Raw genomic sequence first — 17,485 nt, 5'->3', positions numbered from 1 at the left:
ATTTCGTGATTAATCCACCAATGCCGAAACGAGTAAAATCCATCCCTGGCTAATTATTTCGCCCATCTCTAATACTGACTATTCATGGTTCTTAAGAATATTCTCAGGTAGTAATGAACAAAGTTTGGATTCGAATTTTGCCATTGGCAAATTTTTTCACAAACCCACAAAAATTTGCCCACAGAGGGAAAAAGCTGCAGTCAAATAACAAAAAGTCATGTTTTCGTGAATTTTTCAGATTTTCGGGGACAGATTCGCTCATCGATATTCTCAGGTATATTCACATTCGCGTATTTTTTACTGCATTTGTTCTCAAATTGTAAAACAAAACAACATAAACCTTAAATTTTAATAAATCAGCCCCTTAATTTGACAAATTTTTATTTTTTTATTGTATTTGTACGGAAATTGTAAAGTAAAAAGTTGGGAGATTTATCCCTTGAGTTGGTCGTGTATATAAATAATTTGTCAGGTATTGACTTGCGGCAAATTTCTTCGGTTCGCGATTGGCAAATTATTTTGTGAAGCGCACGTCAAAAACTTTTCCCCACTTCAAAAAAAAATTTACACACGTGTAAAAATAAAAGATGCACGTCAAAAAAAATTGCCACACGCAACAAATTTTTTGGACAAGCAACATTTTTGCCATTTCGTGGATTTTTTGTGTTTCCTGAATCTTTTTTTAAAAAAAACACAAATTTTCCAAACGGTGAAAATGTCTTACGTAAAAAAAAAAAAAAATGTTGCTTGTGTCTAAAAAAAAAAAAAGACAATCGGCAAATTTTTACTTATCGAATTTTGTCTCCCGTTTCGTGAAATCATTCACCGTGAATCCATCCCTGGCTAATTATTTCGCCCATTACTACTGACTATTCATGGTTCTTATATTCTCTGGATGAACGAAGTTTGGATTTGAATTTCGCCACTGGTAAATTTTTTCATGAAGCCGCCACAAAAATTTGGCCCCAGAGGGAAAAAAATTGCAGTCAAGAAAAAAAAGTCATATTTTTCAGTAGTTTTGCAAATTTTTTAGAAATTCAGGGGCAAATTCGCTCATCACTATTCTCGGGGTTTATTCACATTGGTGTATTTTTCACTGCATTTGTTATCAAATTGTGAAAAAAAACAAACTCAAATTTCGATAAATCGGCCCTGTAATTTGACAAGTTTTTGTTTTTTTTATTGTATTTATACGGAAATTGTAATGGGAAAGGGAGGGAGATTAATCCCTTGAGTGGGTCGTGTCAATCTCTGCATAAATGATGAAACGCCGGGATCGCTATAAATCCTACGTACAAGGACTCTATAGTTTTAGTGTTGTGTCGGGAATAGTCATAAAACTTTACGGCCGCTCGGCAGAAGAGAATCTATAAATTTTAAAGACAAAAATAAATGTATTTTATGGAGGATTTTAGTTCTTTTTCTTTATGAAAAAATATTGAATTTATTCAACTGAATTGCGACGGGTACCAACCGATTGTTTTATGGGCAAGTTTGTAAAAGATGATGAATTCTAAAGTAAATTTTTATTAAAAAAATAGTAAATAAGAAGGGAACATTTTAAAGGCATTTTTGACAAAGTATTAAAGGGGAGCCTGTCACCCTAAGAAATAATTCCAAATCCTTTTGTATCAGGTTAGTAGAGCAATATAAACTTTTCTTACACTATATAAATTATTGAATTTCTTTTCCCTTCTGTCATGGAATTTACAGTCACAGCCAGCAGGCCGGCGCCATTTTGTGAGCGTTGGTATTAAGGGAAGTTTTGTATCACCCCAAAATCTTATGCATTTGCCATCTGGGTGATATCTAGGAGGTTTTGTAGCCCTACTGTCTCCAACCTCAGCTCCTACTGTCTCCAACCTCAGCTCCTACTGTCTCCAACCTCAGCCCCTACTGTCTCCAACCTCAGCTCCTACTGTCTCCAGCCTCAGCCCTACTGTCTCCAGCCCCAGCCCTACTGTCTCCAGCCCCAGCCCTACTGTCTCCAGCCTCAGCCCTACTGTCTCCAACCTCAGCCCTACTGTCTCCAGCCTCAGCCTCTACTGTCTCCAGCCTCAGCCCCTACTGTCTCCAGCCTCAGCCCCTACTGTCTCCAGCCCCAGCCCTACTGTCTCCAGCCCTACTGTCTCCAGCCTCAGCCCCTACTGTCTCCAGCCTCAGCCCCTACTGTCTCCAACCTCAGCCCCTACTGTCTCCAACCTCAGTCCCTACTGTCTCCAGCCTCAGCCCCTACTGTCTCCAGCCTCAGCCCTTACTGTCTCCAGCCTCAGCCCCTACTGTCTCCAGCCTCAGCCCCTACTGTCTCCAGCCTCAGCCCCTACTGTCTCCAGCCTCAGCCCTTACTGTCTCCAGCCTCAGCCCTTACTGTCTCCAGCCTCAGCCCCTACTGTCTCCAGCCTCAGCCCCTACTGTCTCCAGCCTCAGCCCCTACTGTCTCCAACCTCAGCCCCTACTGTCTCCAGCCTCAGCCCCTACTGTCTCCAGCCTCAGCCCCTACTGTCTCCAGCCTCAGCCCCTACTGTCTCCAGCTTCAGCCCTTACTGTCTCCAGCCTCAGCCCCTACTGTCTCCAGCTCAGCCCCTACTGTCTCCAACCTCAGCCCCTACTGTCTCCAACCCTCAGCCCCTACTGTCTCCAACCTCAGTCGCTACTGTCTCAGCCTCAGCCCCTACTGTCTCCAGCCTCAGCCCCTACTGTCTCCAGCCTCAGCCCCTACTGTCTCCAGCCTCAGCCCCTACTGTCTCCAGCCTCAGCCCCTACTGTCTCCAGCCTCAGCCCCTACTGTCTCCAGCCTCAGCCCCTACTGTCTCCAGCCTCAGCCCTTACTGTCTCCAGCCTCAGCCCCTACTGTCTCCAGCCTCAGCCCCTACTGTCTCCAGCCTCAGCCCCATCTGTCTCCAGCCTCAGCCCCTACTGTCTCCAACCTCAGCGCTTACTGTCTCCAGCCTCAGCCCTTACTGTCTCCAACCTCAAGTCCCTACTGTCTCCAGCCTCAGCCCCTACTGTCTCCAGCCTCAGCCCTTACTGTCTCCAACCTCAGTCCCTACTGTCTCCAACCTCAGCCCTTACTGTCTCCAGCCTCAGCCCTTACTGTCTCCAACCTCAGTCCCTACTGTCTCCAGCCTCAGCCCTTACTGTCTCCAGCCTCAGCCCCTACTGTCTCCAGCCTCAGCCCCTACTGTCTCCAGCCTCAGCCCCTACTGTCTCCAACCTCAGCCCCTACTGTCTCCAACCTCAGTCGCTACTGTCTCCAGCCTCAGCCCTTACTGTCTCCAGCCTCAGCCCCTACTGTCTCCAGCCTCAGCCCCTACTGTCTCCAACCTCAGCCCCTACTGTCTCCAACCTCAGTCGCTACTGTCTCCAGCCTCAGCCCTTACTGTCTCCAGCCTCAGCCCCTACTGTCTCCAGCCTCAGCCCCCTACTGTCTCCAACCTCAGTCCCTTCTGTCTCCAGCCTCAGCCCTTACTGTCTCCAGCCTCAGCCCCTACTGTCTCCAGCCTCAGCCCCTACTGTCTCCAACCTCAGTCCCTACTGTCTCCAGCCTCAGCCCCTACTGTCTCCAGCCTCAGCCCTTACTGTCTCCAGCCTCAGCCCTTACTGTCTCCAGCCTCAGCCCCTACTGTCTCCAGCCTCAGCCCCTACTGTCTCCAACCTCAGCCCCTACTGTCTCCAGCCTCAGCCCCATCTGTCTCCAGCCTCAGCCCCTACTGTTTCCAGCCTCAGCCCCTACTGTCTCCAGCCTCAGCCCCTACTGTCTCCAGCCTCAGCCCCTACTGTCTCCAGCCTCAGCCCCTACTGTCTCCAGCCTCAGCCCCTACTGTCTCCAGCCTCAGCCCCTACTGTCTCCAGCCTCAGCCCCTACTGTCTCCAGTCTCAGCCCTTACTGTCTCCAGCCTCAGCCCCTTACTGTCTCCAGCTCAGCCCTACTGTCTCCAGCCTCAGCCCTACTGTCTCCAGCCTCAGCCCCTACTGTCTCCAGCCTCAGCCCCCTACTGTCTCCAGCCTCAGCCCCTACTGTCTCCAGCCTCAGCCCCTACTGTCTCCAGCCTCAGCCCCTACTGTCTCCAGCCTCAGCCCCTACTGTCTCCAGCCTCAGCCCTACTGTCTCCAGCCTCAGCCCCTACTGTCTCCAGCCTCAGCCCCTACTGTCTCCAGCCTCAGCCCCATCTGTCTCCAGCCTCAGCCCCTACTGTCTCCAACCTCAGCCCTTACTGTCTCCAGCCTCAGCCCTTACTGTCTCCAACCTCAGTCCCTACTGTCTCCAGCCTCAGCCCCTACTGTCTCCAGCCTCAGCCCTTACTGTCTCCAACCTCAGTCCCTACTGTCTCCAACCTCAGCCCTTACTGTCTCCAGCCTCAGCCCTTACTGTCTCCAACCTCAGTCCCTACTGTCTCCAAGCCTCAGCCCTTACTGTCTCCAGCCTCAGCCCCTATTGTCTCCAGCCTCAGCCCCTACTGTCTCCAGCCTCAGCCCCTACTGTCTCCAACCTCAGCCCCTACTGTCTCCAACCTCAGTCGCTACTGTCTCCAGCCTCAGCCCTTACTGTCTCCAGCCTCAGCCCCTACTGTCTCCAGCCTCAGCCCCTACTGTCTCCAACCTCAGCCCCTACTGTCTCAACCTCAGTCGCTACTGTCTCCAGCCTCAGCCCTTACTGTCTCCAGCCTCAGCCCCTACTGTCTCCAGCCTCAGCCCCTACTGTCTCCAACCTCAGTCCCTTCTGTCTCCAGCCTCAGCCCTTACTGTCTCCAGCCTCAGCCCCTACTGTCTCCAGCCTCAGCCCCTACTGTCTCCAACCTCAGTCCCTACTGTCTCCAGCCTCAGCCCCTACTGTCTCCAGCCTCAGCCCTTACTGTCTCCAGCCTCAGCCCTTACTGTCTCCAGCCTCAGCCCCTACTGTCTCCAGCCTCAGCCCCTACTGTCTCCACCTCAGCCCCTACTGTCTCCAGCCTCCTACTGTCTCCAGCCTCAGCCCCTACTGTCTCCAGCCTCAGCCCCTACTGTCTCCAGCCTCAGCCCCTACTGTCTCCAGCCTCAGCCCCTACTGTCTCCAGCCTCAGCCCCTACTGTCTCCAGCCTCAGCCCCTACTGTCTCCAGTCTCAGCCCCTTACTGTCTCCAGCCTCAGCCCTTACTGTCTCCAGCCTCAGCCCCTACTGTCTCCAGCCTCAGCCCCTACTGTCTCCAGCCTCACCCCTACTGTCTCCAGCCTCAGCCCTTACTGTCTCCAGCCTCAGCCCCTACTGTCTCCAGCCTCAGCCCCACTGTCTCCAGCCTCAGCCCCTACTGTCTCCAGCCTCAGCCCCTACTGTCTCCAGCCTCAGCCCTTACTGTCTCCAGCCTCAGCCCCTCTGTCTCCAGCCTCAGCCCCTACTGTCTCCAGCCTCAGCCCTACTGTCTCCAACCTCAGTCGCTACTGTCTCCAGCCTCAGCCCTTACTGTCTCCAGCCTCAGCCCTACTGTCTCCAGCCTCAGCCCCTACTGTCTCCAACCTCAGCCCCTACTGTCTCCAACCTCAGTCGCTACTGTCTCCAGCCTCAGCCCTTACTGTCTCCAGCCTCAGCCCTACTGTCTCCAGCCTCAGCCCCTACTGTCTCCAACCTCAGTCCCTACTGTCTCCAGCCTCAGCCCCTACTGTCTCCAGCCTCAGCCCTTACTGTCTCCAGCCTCAGCCCTTACTGTCTCCAGCCTCAGCCCCTACTGTCTCCAGCCTCAGCCCCTACTGTCTCCAACCTCAGCCCCTACTGTCTCCAGCCTCAGCCCCATCTGTCTCCAGCCTCAGCCCCTACTGTTTCCAGCCTCAGCCCCTACTGTCTCCAGCCTCAGCCCCTACTGTCTCCAGCCTCAGCCCCTACTGTCTCCAGCCTCAGCCCCTACTGTCTCCAGCCTCAGCCCCTACTGTCTCCAGCCTCAGCCCCTACTGTCTCCAGTCTCAGCCCTTACTGTCTCCAGCCTCAGCCCTTACTTTCTCCAGCCTCAGCCCCTACTGTCTCCAGCCTCAGCCCCTACTGTCTCCAGCCTCAGCCCTACTGTCTCCAGCCTCAGCCCCTACTGTCTCCAGCCTCAGCCCCTACTGTCTCCAGCCTCAGCCCCTACTGTCTCCAGCCTCAGCCCCTACTGTCTCCAGCCTCAGCCCCTACTGTCTCCAGCCTCAGCCCCTACTGTCTCCAGCCTCAGCCCCTACTGTCTCCAGCCTCAGCCCTACTGTCTCCAGCCTCAGCCCCTACTGTCTCCAGCCTCAGCCCCTACTGTTTCCAGCCTCAGCCCCTACTGTCTCCAGCCTCAGCCCCTACTGTCTCCAGCCTCAGCCCCTACTGTCTCCAGCCTCAGCCCCTACTGTCTCCAGCCTCAGCCCTTACTGTCTCCAGCCTCAGCCCTTACTGTCTCCAGTCTCTCGGCCTTTGAGCCACCGGTGCCCAACCCAAAGCTCATAATCCTGTCAGTTTCCCCACGTGTGTAAATTCACCCTGATTTCATAGCAAGTTGCTCATTTGAGCCCTTTATTTCCCATAAGTCCCCTCATACCTGGCTGAGCCCAAGGGAGGTACCAGGGACACGGGACAGAGACATTGCCCGGGCGAGAGTGCGGCCAGCAGGCAAAGTGATCGAACGTTCCATTGCAATAAACACCTGAAAGGAAACCAATAGGAGTTAATAACAGACACAACATCTTCTGTATCAGTAACACTGGGTCTGGGTTTGGGCCCAAGGTTTCATAGAACCTTACAAAGTACAGACTGTATTTAAGGGGGAGTCATTTTAATTCTTACATATAAAATATTTTATTGAAATTAAAAGATTAGGTCTAAACTAGAAATAATGTGAAATTTATTTTAAAAAATTAGGGATGCACCAAATCCAGGATTCGGTTCAGTATTCGGCCGAGATTCAACTGGATTCAAATCTTTTTGTTGTTTTTGTCACGTAAACACAAAAAAATGTAATTTAACCCTTACAAAACCTAATTAGCCTTTACGAAGGATTTGGGGGGTTCGGCCGAATCCAAAAAAGTGGATTGGGTGCATCCCTATGAAATATTCTATCACTATTTATTTTAAAATATTAAATTTTAAAAAATATTTACAATTTTAAATTGAAAATTGTTATTTCCATCACAGTAAATGCCCCCCCCCCCCATTTCTTCTATTTTTTTATTTTGTTTTACGATTCGAATCAATTCATTTATAATAAAAGTTCTGCCGGGTTCCGTTCCGAGTCGGTTCCTGAGCTCGTAGGAAGAGATTGACGTTCCCAATGCTCTGGGGGAATTCTTTAGGGACATGGAAATTCCACGCGCGCCCAACTGGCCAAACATGGAAGCGGCGGAGAGGAACCGTCTGTGTGTGTGTGAGGGGGGGGCACGTTGTTATATAAATGGGGGGATTAGGGGCTGTCAGGCCAAGGCACTTGGTACAAACCCCAGCGACGCCCCCCCCCGTGTATAAATCAGCGCAGAGATGAGACGTGGGGGGGGGGGGTAATTTATTCCCCTAATGAGAATTCTCCCCAGGTCTGTGTGAGAGTTTATACTGAGAGCGGAACGACATTTCTCAGCCACTACAGACGCGCGCGGCCCATAAACTTTCCTTTTGAGAAGAGAACGAAAAGTTCAAGGGGCAGATTTACAAAAATTCTATCATTTCTCCATTTTTTTTCATTTTGAAACTCGTTTTCCCGAATGTCTAATATTTAGTAAAAAAAAAAAGTTGCAAGGAAATGTCTGTGCAAAAAAAAAAAACTCGACTTTTTTGAATTGTCAAAAAATTGTCACTGCTATAATTCGAGAAAGTCGAGTATTTGGACAAAAGCCATTGTCAAAAATCTGAAATTTCTAATATTTCGAGACACAAGAACGGGGAGGGACCTTTGCCATTGACTTTGCCATTAACACGGCAAGTTTAATCCGGCGAATTGTCAAATTCAGGTTTTTAGCCATTTAGACACATTTAGACAATTAGTAAATGTCTAATATTTAGTAAAAAAAAGTCGCAAGGAAATGTCTGTGCAAAAAAATCTCGACTTTTTTGAATTGTCAAAAACACGCTGCTGCAACAATTCGAGAAAGTCGAGTATTCAGACAAAAGCCATCGTCAAAAATCCGAAATTTCTAACGTTTCGAGAGGGAGGGACCTTTGCCGTTGACTTTGCCATTAACTCGGCAAGTTTAACCCAGCGAATTGTCAAATTCAGGTTTTTAGTCGTTTAGACACATAGTAAATTTTGCAAAAAGTTGCAGCGATTTTTTGCAAATTCAATTCAAGTAAAAAAATAACATGGATGGGTCCCTTAGGCTTAACTTGCTATACCTTTCCATTTTGGGGTCTGTACCTTCTCTAGGTCTGTGCTATGGCAGCAGCTCCCCATCTCTTGGTCCCGTCTGGCCATCTAGTGTGTGTCGGCGGCACTGCACGTGCTCAGTGGGCTCAGGACTAATTTTAGGAGTTGTTAAAATGTGATGAATTTCTGATGATTTCTAAAAACCCCTTAACTTAAATAAATAAATTAAGATATACATACAACTCAGCCTAGAGTCCACTGAGCACGTGCAGTGCCGCTGACACACAAAAGGTGAGCAAAATAAACATTACTTATACTATATAGACTATTTCATTTTTTTTACCCTTCAGTCACAGCCAGCAGGCCGGCGCCATTTTGTGTACCCCTTTATTAAGGGAAGCTTTGTATCACCCCAAAATCTTATTAATTTGCTCTCTAGGTGATATCTAGGAAGTGCTGAATGGAAAGTGAAAGTATTTGTAATTAAAAATCTGAGCTGTCAATCATATATTGCCTGCCCCGCCTCTATGCGGCATAGAGACGGGGTAGACAATATGTGATTGACAGCTCAGATTTTTAAATACATTTATAACAGGTTCAGTATATTATCCTTTACTGGTTCCTTTCTACCCCAGGCAGTGCCATAATAATAATGGGGGGGGAGAAGAGGGGGCTCAGTGAGTGCTGAGTGACTGCACCCGAGGGGCCCCCCAAACGTTTCAGCTTCTCTGTCAGACGCAGCAATTCCCACATTGTGTATGGGGGGGGGGGCTGGAATGCAGGACGTAAGGCAGAACCGCGACTCACAATATTTATAGTCTGAGGGTGAGATAAGCGCGGTGCCGGCAGATAAGGGTTTTATCCCCCAGGAATCTGCAGAAACAGGGCAGAACCTGCGAGCGTTTAGTTTGCACTGTGCGTCCATTGCATTGGGAGAGGCAGCTGTGCCGCCATTTTGGTTAGAGGTGACAGTTGTAGAGGTATAGTTGTACATGGTCTGGCCAGTCCTACACTCACTCACCCCCGGTCTGGCCTGTCCTACACTCACTCACCCCCAGTCTGGCCTGTCCTACACTCACTCACCCCCAGTCTGGCCAGTCCTACACTCACTCACCCCCAGTCTGGCCTGTCCTACACTCACTCACCCCCAGTCTGGCCCCCAGTCTGGCCTGTCCTACACTCACTCACCCCAGTCTGGCCGGTCCTACACTCACTCACCCCCAGTCTGGCCAGTCCTACACTCACTCACCCCCAGTCTGGCCGGTCCTACACTCACTCACCCCCAGTCTGGCCGGTCCTACACTCACTCACCCCCAGTCTGGCCTGTCCTACACTCACTCACCCACGGACTGGCCGGTCCTACACTCACTCACACGGACTGGCCTGTCCTACACTCACTCACCCCCAGTCTGGCCTGTCCTACAATCACTCACCCCCGGTCTGGCCTGTCCTACACTCACTCACCCCCAGTCTGGCCTGTCCTACACTCACTTCACCCCAGTCTGGCCGGTCCTACACTCACTCACCCCAGTCTGTCCGGTCCTACACTCACTCACCCAGTCTGGCCGGTCCTACACTCACTCACCCCCAGTCTGGCCTGTCCTACACTCACTCACCCCCAGTCTGGCCGGTCCTACACTCACTCACCCCCAGTCTGGCCGGTCCTACACTCACTCACCCCAGTCTGGCCGGTCCTACACTCACTCACCCCAGTCTGGCCGGTCCTACACTCACTCACCCCCAGTCTGGCCTGTCCTACACTCACTCACCCCCAGTCTGGCCGGTCCTACACTCACTCACCCCCAGTCTGGCCTGTCCTACACTCACTCACCCCCAGTCTGGCCGGTCCTACACTCACTCACCCCAGTCTGGCCGGTCCTACACTCACTCACCCCCAGTCTGGCCGGTCCTACACTCACTCACCCCCAGTCTGGCCTGTCCTACACTCACTCACCCCCCAGTCTGGCCGGTCCTACACTCACTCACCCCCAGTCTGGCCTGTCCTACACTCACTCACCCCCAGTCTGGCCGGTCCTACACTCACTCACCAGGCCCCCCCCAGTCTGGCCAGTCCTACACTCACTCACCCCCAGTCTGGCCGGTCCTACACTCACTCACCCCCAGTCTGGCCGGTCCTACACTCACTCACCCCCAGTCTGGCCGGTCCTACACTCACTCACCCCCAGTCTGGCCGGTCCTACACTCACTCACCCCCAGTCTGGCCTGTCCTACACTCACTCACCCCCAGTCTGGCCGGTCCTACACTCACTCACCCCCAGTCTGGCCTGTCCTACACTCACTCACCCCCAGTCTGGCCGGTCCTACACTCACTCACCCCCAGTCTGGCCAGTCCTACACTCACTCACCCCCAGTCTGGCCGGTCCTACACTCACTCACCCCCAGTCTGGGCCAGTCCTACACTCACTCACCCCCAGTCTGGGCCTGTCCTACACTCACTCACCCCCAGTCTGGCCTGTCCTACACTCACTCACCCCCAGTCTGCCGGTCCTACACTCACTCACCCCCAGTCTGGCCCTGTCCTACACTCACTCACCCCCAGTCTGGCCGGTCCTACACTCACTCACCCCCAGTCTGGCCAGTCCTACACTCACTCACCCCCAGTCTGGCCGGTCCTACACTCACTCACCCCCAGTCTGGCCGGTCCTACACTCACTCACCCCCAGTCTGGCCTGTCCTACACTCACTCACCCCCAGTCTGGCCGGTCCTACACTCACTCACCCCCAGTCTGGCCGGTCCTACACTCACTCACCCCCAGTCTGGCCGGTCCTACACTCACTCACCCCCAGTCTGGCCGGTACTACACTGTAGGACTGGCCAGACCGGGGGTGAGTGAGTGTAGGACAATCCCTGGTTATTGCTGAAGCTGCGGATTGGAAATGGCTTTTTAATTGAGTTCCTGACAGGCAGATCTTTGGCACATGATGGATTTTCGTCTGATTGTTTATGGAAGAATCTGATGAACAAGAGACTAATCCGCTGTGTTTTGGTGCAGAAACCCGAGAGGGATTGTTTGAGCTTTTGTCTCCTAATTAAATTCTTTCAGGATAGAAAACCTCCTATTTACATAGCGTGGCCTTAATATCTCCTCTGATTCGTACAGTTTGGGCAGTTACCAACCAATTATATGATCTTGTGAAAACCTCTGGCGTTCTGCTTGACTGGCCCAATGGAAATCTCTACCAACCTATCAGGCATGATCCCGATTACTTCTCATTATCTATACAAGCTTTTCAGTGTTAATTATATTAATTTAAAGGCAAAATATCCCCATTTCCACCAAAGCCCTTGATGTGCGCCGCCTCACTACTAAAGATTTTCAACAGTCATAGACATTTAAAAGCAGGAGGCCCCCATTTACACCAGATTCCTCAATGTACACCCAGGGGCCCCATCTTACACCAGGGCTGGTCTCTCCGTAGAGACAGCTCAAAGGCTGAGAGCCTGAAGGACAGATTAATAGGGGGGTCCCCAGCCATTTTCTTACCCATGAGACAAAGTCAAAGCCAATTGTGTTGGGTGTTACCAAATAAGCTCAGTGATTGGCTGCTGGTAGCCATACTGGTGTCTCTGGGATTGAATTATCTTGCGCCTATATGTAGGCCAAAGGAAGCAACATGGGGGTGAGCAACAAGGTTTGGAGCCCCTGGTTTGGAATTCATTTACCCAATGGTTTGGCCCCTGGTTTGGAATTCATTTGCCCAATGGTTTGGCCCCTGGTTTGGAATTCATTTACCCAATGGTTTGGCTCCTGGTTTGGAATTCATTTGCCCAATGGTTTGGCCCCTGGTTTGGAATTCATTTGCCCAATGGTTTGGCCCCTGGTTTGGAATTCATTTGCCCAATGGTTTGGAGCCCCTGGTTTGGAATTCATTTGCCCAATGGTTTGGCCCTGGTTTGGAATTCATTTGCCCAATGGTTTGGCCCCTGGTTTGGAATTCATTTGCCCAATGGTTTGGCCCCCCTGGTTTGGAATTCATTTACCCAATGGTTTGGCCCCTGGTTTGGAATTCATTTGCCCAATGGTTTGGCCCCTGGTTTGGAATTCATTTGCCAAATGGTTTGGCCCCTGGTTTGGAATTCATTTGCCCAATGGTTTGGCCCCTGGTTTGGAATTCATTTGCCCAATGGTTTGGCCCCTGGTTTGGAATTCATTTGCCCAATGGTTTGGAGCCCCTGGTTTGGAATTCATTTGCCCAATGGTTTGGCCCCTGGTTTGGAATTCATTTGCCCAATGGTTTGGAGCCCCTGGTTTGGAATTCATTTGCCCAATGGTTTGGAGCCCCTGGTTTGGAATTCATTTGCCCAATGGTTTGGAGCCCCTGGTTTGGAATTCATTTGCCCAATGGTTTGGAGCCCCTGGTTTGGAATTCATTTGCCCAATGGTTTGGAGCCCCTGGTTTGGAATTCATTTGCCCAATGGTTTGGAGCCCCTGGTTTGGAATTCATTTGCCCAATGGTTTGGCCCCTGGTTTGGAATTCATTTGCCCAATGGTTTGGCCCCTGGTTTGGAATTCATTTGCCCAATGGTTTGGTGCCCCTGGTTTGGAATTCATTTGCCCAATGGTTTGGAGCCCCTGGTTTGGAATTCATTTGCCCAATGGTTTGGAGCCCCTGGTTTGGAATTCATTTGCCCAATGGTTTGGAGCCCCTGGTTTGGAATTCATTTGCCCAATGGTTTGGAGCCCCTGGTTTGGAATTCATTTGCCCAATGGTTTGGAGCCCTGGTTTGGAATTCATTTGCCCAATGGTTTGGAGCCCCTGGTTTGGAATTCATTTGCCAAATGGTTTGGAGCCCCTGGTTTGGAATTAATTTGCCCAATGGTTTGGCCCCTGGTTTGGAATTCATTTGCCCAATGGTTGGCCCCTGGTTTGGAATTCATTTACCCAATGGTTTGGAGCCCCTGGTTTGGAATTCATTTGCCCAATGGTTTTAGCCCCTGGTTTGGAATTCATTTGCCCAATGGTTTGGAGCCCCTGGTTTGGAATTCATTTGCCCAATGGTTTGGCCCCTGGTTTGGAATTCATTTGCCCAATGGTTTGGGAAGCCCCTGGTTTGGAATTCATTTACCCAATGGTTTGGAGCCCCTGGTTTGGAATTCATTTGGCAATGGTTTGGAGCCCCTGGTTTGGAATTCATTTGCCCAATGGTTTGGCCCCTGGTTTGGAATTCATTTGCCCAATGGTTTGGAGCCCCTGGTTTGGAATTCATTTGCCCAATGGTTTGGAGCCCCTGGTTTGGAATTCATTTACCCAATGGTTTGGAGCCCCTGGTTTGGAATTCATTTGCCCAATGGTTTGGAGCCCCTGGTTTGGAATTCATTTGCCAATGGTTTTGGAGCCCCTGGTTTGGAATTCATTTAACCCCAATGGTTTGGAGCCCCTGGTTTGGAATTCATTTGCCCAATGGTTTGCCCTGGTTTGGAATTCATTTGCCCAATGGTTTGGAGCCCCCTGGTTTGGGCCATTTTTGCCCAATGGTTTGCGAAGGCCCCTGGTTTGGAATTCATTTGCCCAATGGTTTGGAGCCCCTGGTTTGGAATTCATTTGCCCAATGGTTTGGAGCCCCTGGTTTGGAATTCATTTGCCCAATGGTTTGGCCCCTGGTTTGGAATTCATTTGCCCAATGGTTTGGAGCCCCTGGTTTGGAATTCATTTGCCCAATGGTTTGGCCCCTGGTTTGGAAATTCATTTTACCCCAATGGTTTGGAGCCCCTGGTTTGGAATTCATTTGCCCAATGGTTTGGCCCCTGGTTTTGAATTCATTTGCCCAATGGTTTGGAGCCCCTGCCTTTGGAATTAATTTGCCCAATGGTTTGGCCCCTGGTTTGGAATTCATTTGCCCAATGGTTTGGAAGCCCCTGGTTTGGAATTCATTTGCCCAATGGTTTGGCCCCTGGTTTGGAATTCATTTACCCAATGGTTTGGAGCCCCTGGTTTGGAATTCATTTGCCCAATGGTTTGGCCCCTGGTTTTGAATTCATTTGCCCAATGGTTTGGAGCCCCTGGTTTGGAATTCATTTGCCCAATGGTTTGGAGCCCCTGGTTTGGAATTCATTTGCCCAATGGTTTGGAGCCCCTGGTTTGGAATTCATTTGCCCAATGGTTTGGCCCCTGGTTTGGAATTCATTTACCCAATGGTTTGGAGCCCCTGGTTTGGAATTCATTTGCCCAATGGTTTGGCCCGTGGTTTGACTTTTCTTTGGAGCTTCCCACTGTATAACGTTCAGACATTGGCTGCCGGGGTCGAACATATGATGTTTATTGGCTGGGAAAGTCACAAGAAAGTGGGTCTCTCTGGGGGTTATCCCGTTGTGAGGGTGTCTCTCTGGGGGTTATCGTTGTGTGGGGGTCTCTCTGGGGGTTATCGTTGTGTGGGGGTCTCTCTGGGGGTTATCGTTGTGAGGGTGTCTCTCTGGGGGTTATCGTTGTGTGGGGGTCTCTCTGGGGGTTATCGTTGTGTGGGGGTCTCTCTGGGGGTTATCGTTGTGTGGGGGTCTCTCTGGGGGTTATCGTTGTGTGGGGGTCTCTCTGGGGGTTATCGTTGTGTGGGGGTCTCTCTGGGGGTTATCGTTGTGAGGGTGTCTCTCTGGGGGTTATCGTTGTGTGGGGGTGTCTCTGGGGGTTATCATTGTGAGGGTGTCTCTCTGGGGTTATCGTTGTGAGGGTGTCTCTCTGGGGGTTATCGTTGTGTGGGGTCTCTCTGGGGGTTATCATTGTGAGGGTGTCTCTCTGGGGGTTATCGTTGTGTGGGGGTCTCTCTGGGGGTTATCATTGTGTGGGTGTCTCTCTGGGGGTTATCATTGTGAGGGTGTCTCTCTGGGGGTTATGGTTGTGTGGGTGTCTCTCTGGGGGTTATCGTTGTGTGGGGGTCTCTCTGGGGGTTATCGTTGTGAGGGTGTCTCTCTGGGGGTTATCATTGTGAGGGTGTCTCTCTGGGGGTTATGGTTGTGTGGGTGTCTCTCTGGGGGTTATCGTTGTGTGGGGGTCTCTCTGGGGGTTATCGTTGTGAGGGGGTCTCTCTGATTGGTACTAACATGCAAAGAGACTGCGCACAATGGGAATAACAACCCTGCAATTTTAGTGTTTTCTGCCTTTTTATTCGATGCTTGTTTTTCTCTGTACAGGGACAGTTTGTCTCGCGCTGAATAAAATGTGCCTTTTAGCAAACAATGCGGCTGGGAGACGTGCCACACGGAGAGAAGGAACATTTGGCGCTTGCTTTTCCCCATCCCTCCCTGTTGCCCTGTTCCCACTCGCACAGGTGCACCATGGGGGCTTTTTGCTGATATGTGGTGTTTATTCCAGAACGGTATTACTGACTCATTAGTTCTTAATATCTGCTAGCCAGCCAACTCCCCAATGGTTTCACACATGACGAATCAATGGAAGCCACGAGGAGCAGCGCTGAACTCTTCATTGATCAGACGTTGCAGGGTTAAATTTAGACTGAGCGAGAATGGGATTATTGGTTGGCCATTGACCAGCAAAGGGAACTTGGGGTAAATTTGCTCATGATCATAGATCCTTGGCTAAGCATCATGTATTGCAACCAACAGACAATGTGGCCATAGAACAGGGGTGGGCAAACTTTTTGGCTCAGGGGCCACATTGACTTACCGACGGGCCGGGCTGGGCCAGCGTCACAAATCACAGGGCCTTCCAGCTCCCCCCAGCATCCCCCCATCATCCTCCAGCTCCACTCCCCAGCATCCTCCAGCTCCACCCCCAGCATCCTCCAGCTCCCACCCAGCATCCTCCAGCTCCCTCCCAGCTATCTCCAGCTCAACCCCCATCATCCTCCACCCCCAGCATCCTCCAACTCCACCCCCAGCATCCTCCAGCTCCCACCCAGCATCCTACAGCTCCCACCCAGCATCCTCCAGCTCCACCCCCAGCTTCCTCCAGCTCCACCCCCAGCATCCTCCAGCTCAACCCCCAGCATCCTCCAGCTGAACCCCCAGCATCCTCCAGCTCCCCCACCAGCTACTTGCGGCTCGCTCCATCTCCCCCCCGCCAGCTACGTGCGGCTCACTCCATCCTCCCCCTGCTTCTGACCCCGGCTCCCCGCTGCATCCTTTATATGATTGTGCCCCGTGCATGCTGACATCACGCGCACGCACGGGGCACACCAACCAGGGGCCATAATTCTTTTAAGGGGGCACGACTTGACAGGCCAGATTGAAAAGGCCAGCGGGCTGGATGTGGCCTGCGGGCCATAGTTTGCCCACCCCTGCCATAGAATATGGCTTATGGCATTGCCTTCTCCTGTAGAACCATGACCATGGTCATCTCCTGTATGACCATGATAGAAGTTTACTGTAGGGTTACACATGTCCATAAATCGTTTGGGGAAATGTAGCTTGGTCCATTGTGTTTTGTTCTACGAACAAGTGGGATGCCTCAAATCCAGGATTTGGCCTTTTTCAGAAGCATTCTGATTCCACCAAATCCACGTCTTTGGCCGAACCAAAGTCATCTCATTGGGATCTGTTGGCCGCTATAACTCCACACACATGGGCTCCGTCATGGCAAGAGCAGCCTCAGACGCCCGTCCTCCGACATTAAACAGAACGTTAAAAGAAGGTCAAATCTTTAAATAGAACATGTATAGGGTTAGGGTTATCCCTGGAATGTGAGATGTTTAAGGAGTGATACATTGGCTGTGGGTTCCTAGATCCCAGTCTCAACGGAGCAAGGGAAATGGGGAGAGACAGTCGGAACTGATTATATAAAAGAAGAAATGTTTGATGGGGCTGTCTCTCTAGAGCTGTCTATGGAGAGAGGGGCGGCAAGACCAAAGCCTCTAGAGATCATTAGCTTTATATATGGTATAGTAAAGGATCTTAATAGTAGTTGTAACATTATAATGTGCAGAGGCAGCCACCATTCCTCCAAATAGGAATCAATTTTGTCAATTAGTCTAATTACATCGAGGGCAAGAATGCAGCTAGGCTAATGGCTATAAAGGGACAGTGCGGCAGCCTATGATATTGCCTTGGGTTCCTCTGGTTCCTTCGGTTCCTACACCTTATTCCTCTGGTTCCTACACCTTATTCCTCTGGTTCCTACACCTTATTCCTCTGGTTCCTACACCTTATTCCTCTGGTTCCTACACCTTATTCCTCTGGTTCCTACACCTTATTCCTTTGGTTCCTACACCTTATTCCTCTGGTTCCTACACCTTATT

The 17,485-nt window shown here is 51.0% G+C and overlaps 1 protein-coding gene across 1 annotated transcript in view; it reads right to left on the bottom strand.

The window, feature by feature from the left end:
• glp2r (glucagon-like peptide 2 receptor) overlaps positions 1-17,485 on the bottom strand; it is a 57,401-nt gene that overhangs the window by 16,368 nt on the left and 23,548 nt on the right. Inside the window, exon 3 of the mRNA XM_004919563.4 lies at positions 6,525-6,629. Coding sequence (XP_004919620.2) covers positions 6,525-6,629 — 105 coding nt within the window. The remainder of the gene's footprint in view (positions 1-6,524; positions 6,630-17,485) is intronic.

Source organism: Xenopus tropicalis, chromosome 10 (genome assembly GCF_000004195.4).
Source record: "Xenopus tropicalis strain Nigerian chromosome 10, UCB_Xtro_10.0, whole genome shotgun sequence".
Taxonomy (NCBI): Eukaryota; Metazoa; Chordata; class Amphibia; order Anura; family Pipidae; genus Xenopus; species Xenopus tropicalis.
The sequence above is the reverse complement of the archived record's forward strand: the minus strand, read 5'-3'. Positions and strand labels throughout refer to the sequence as shown.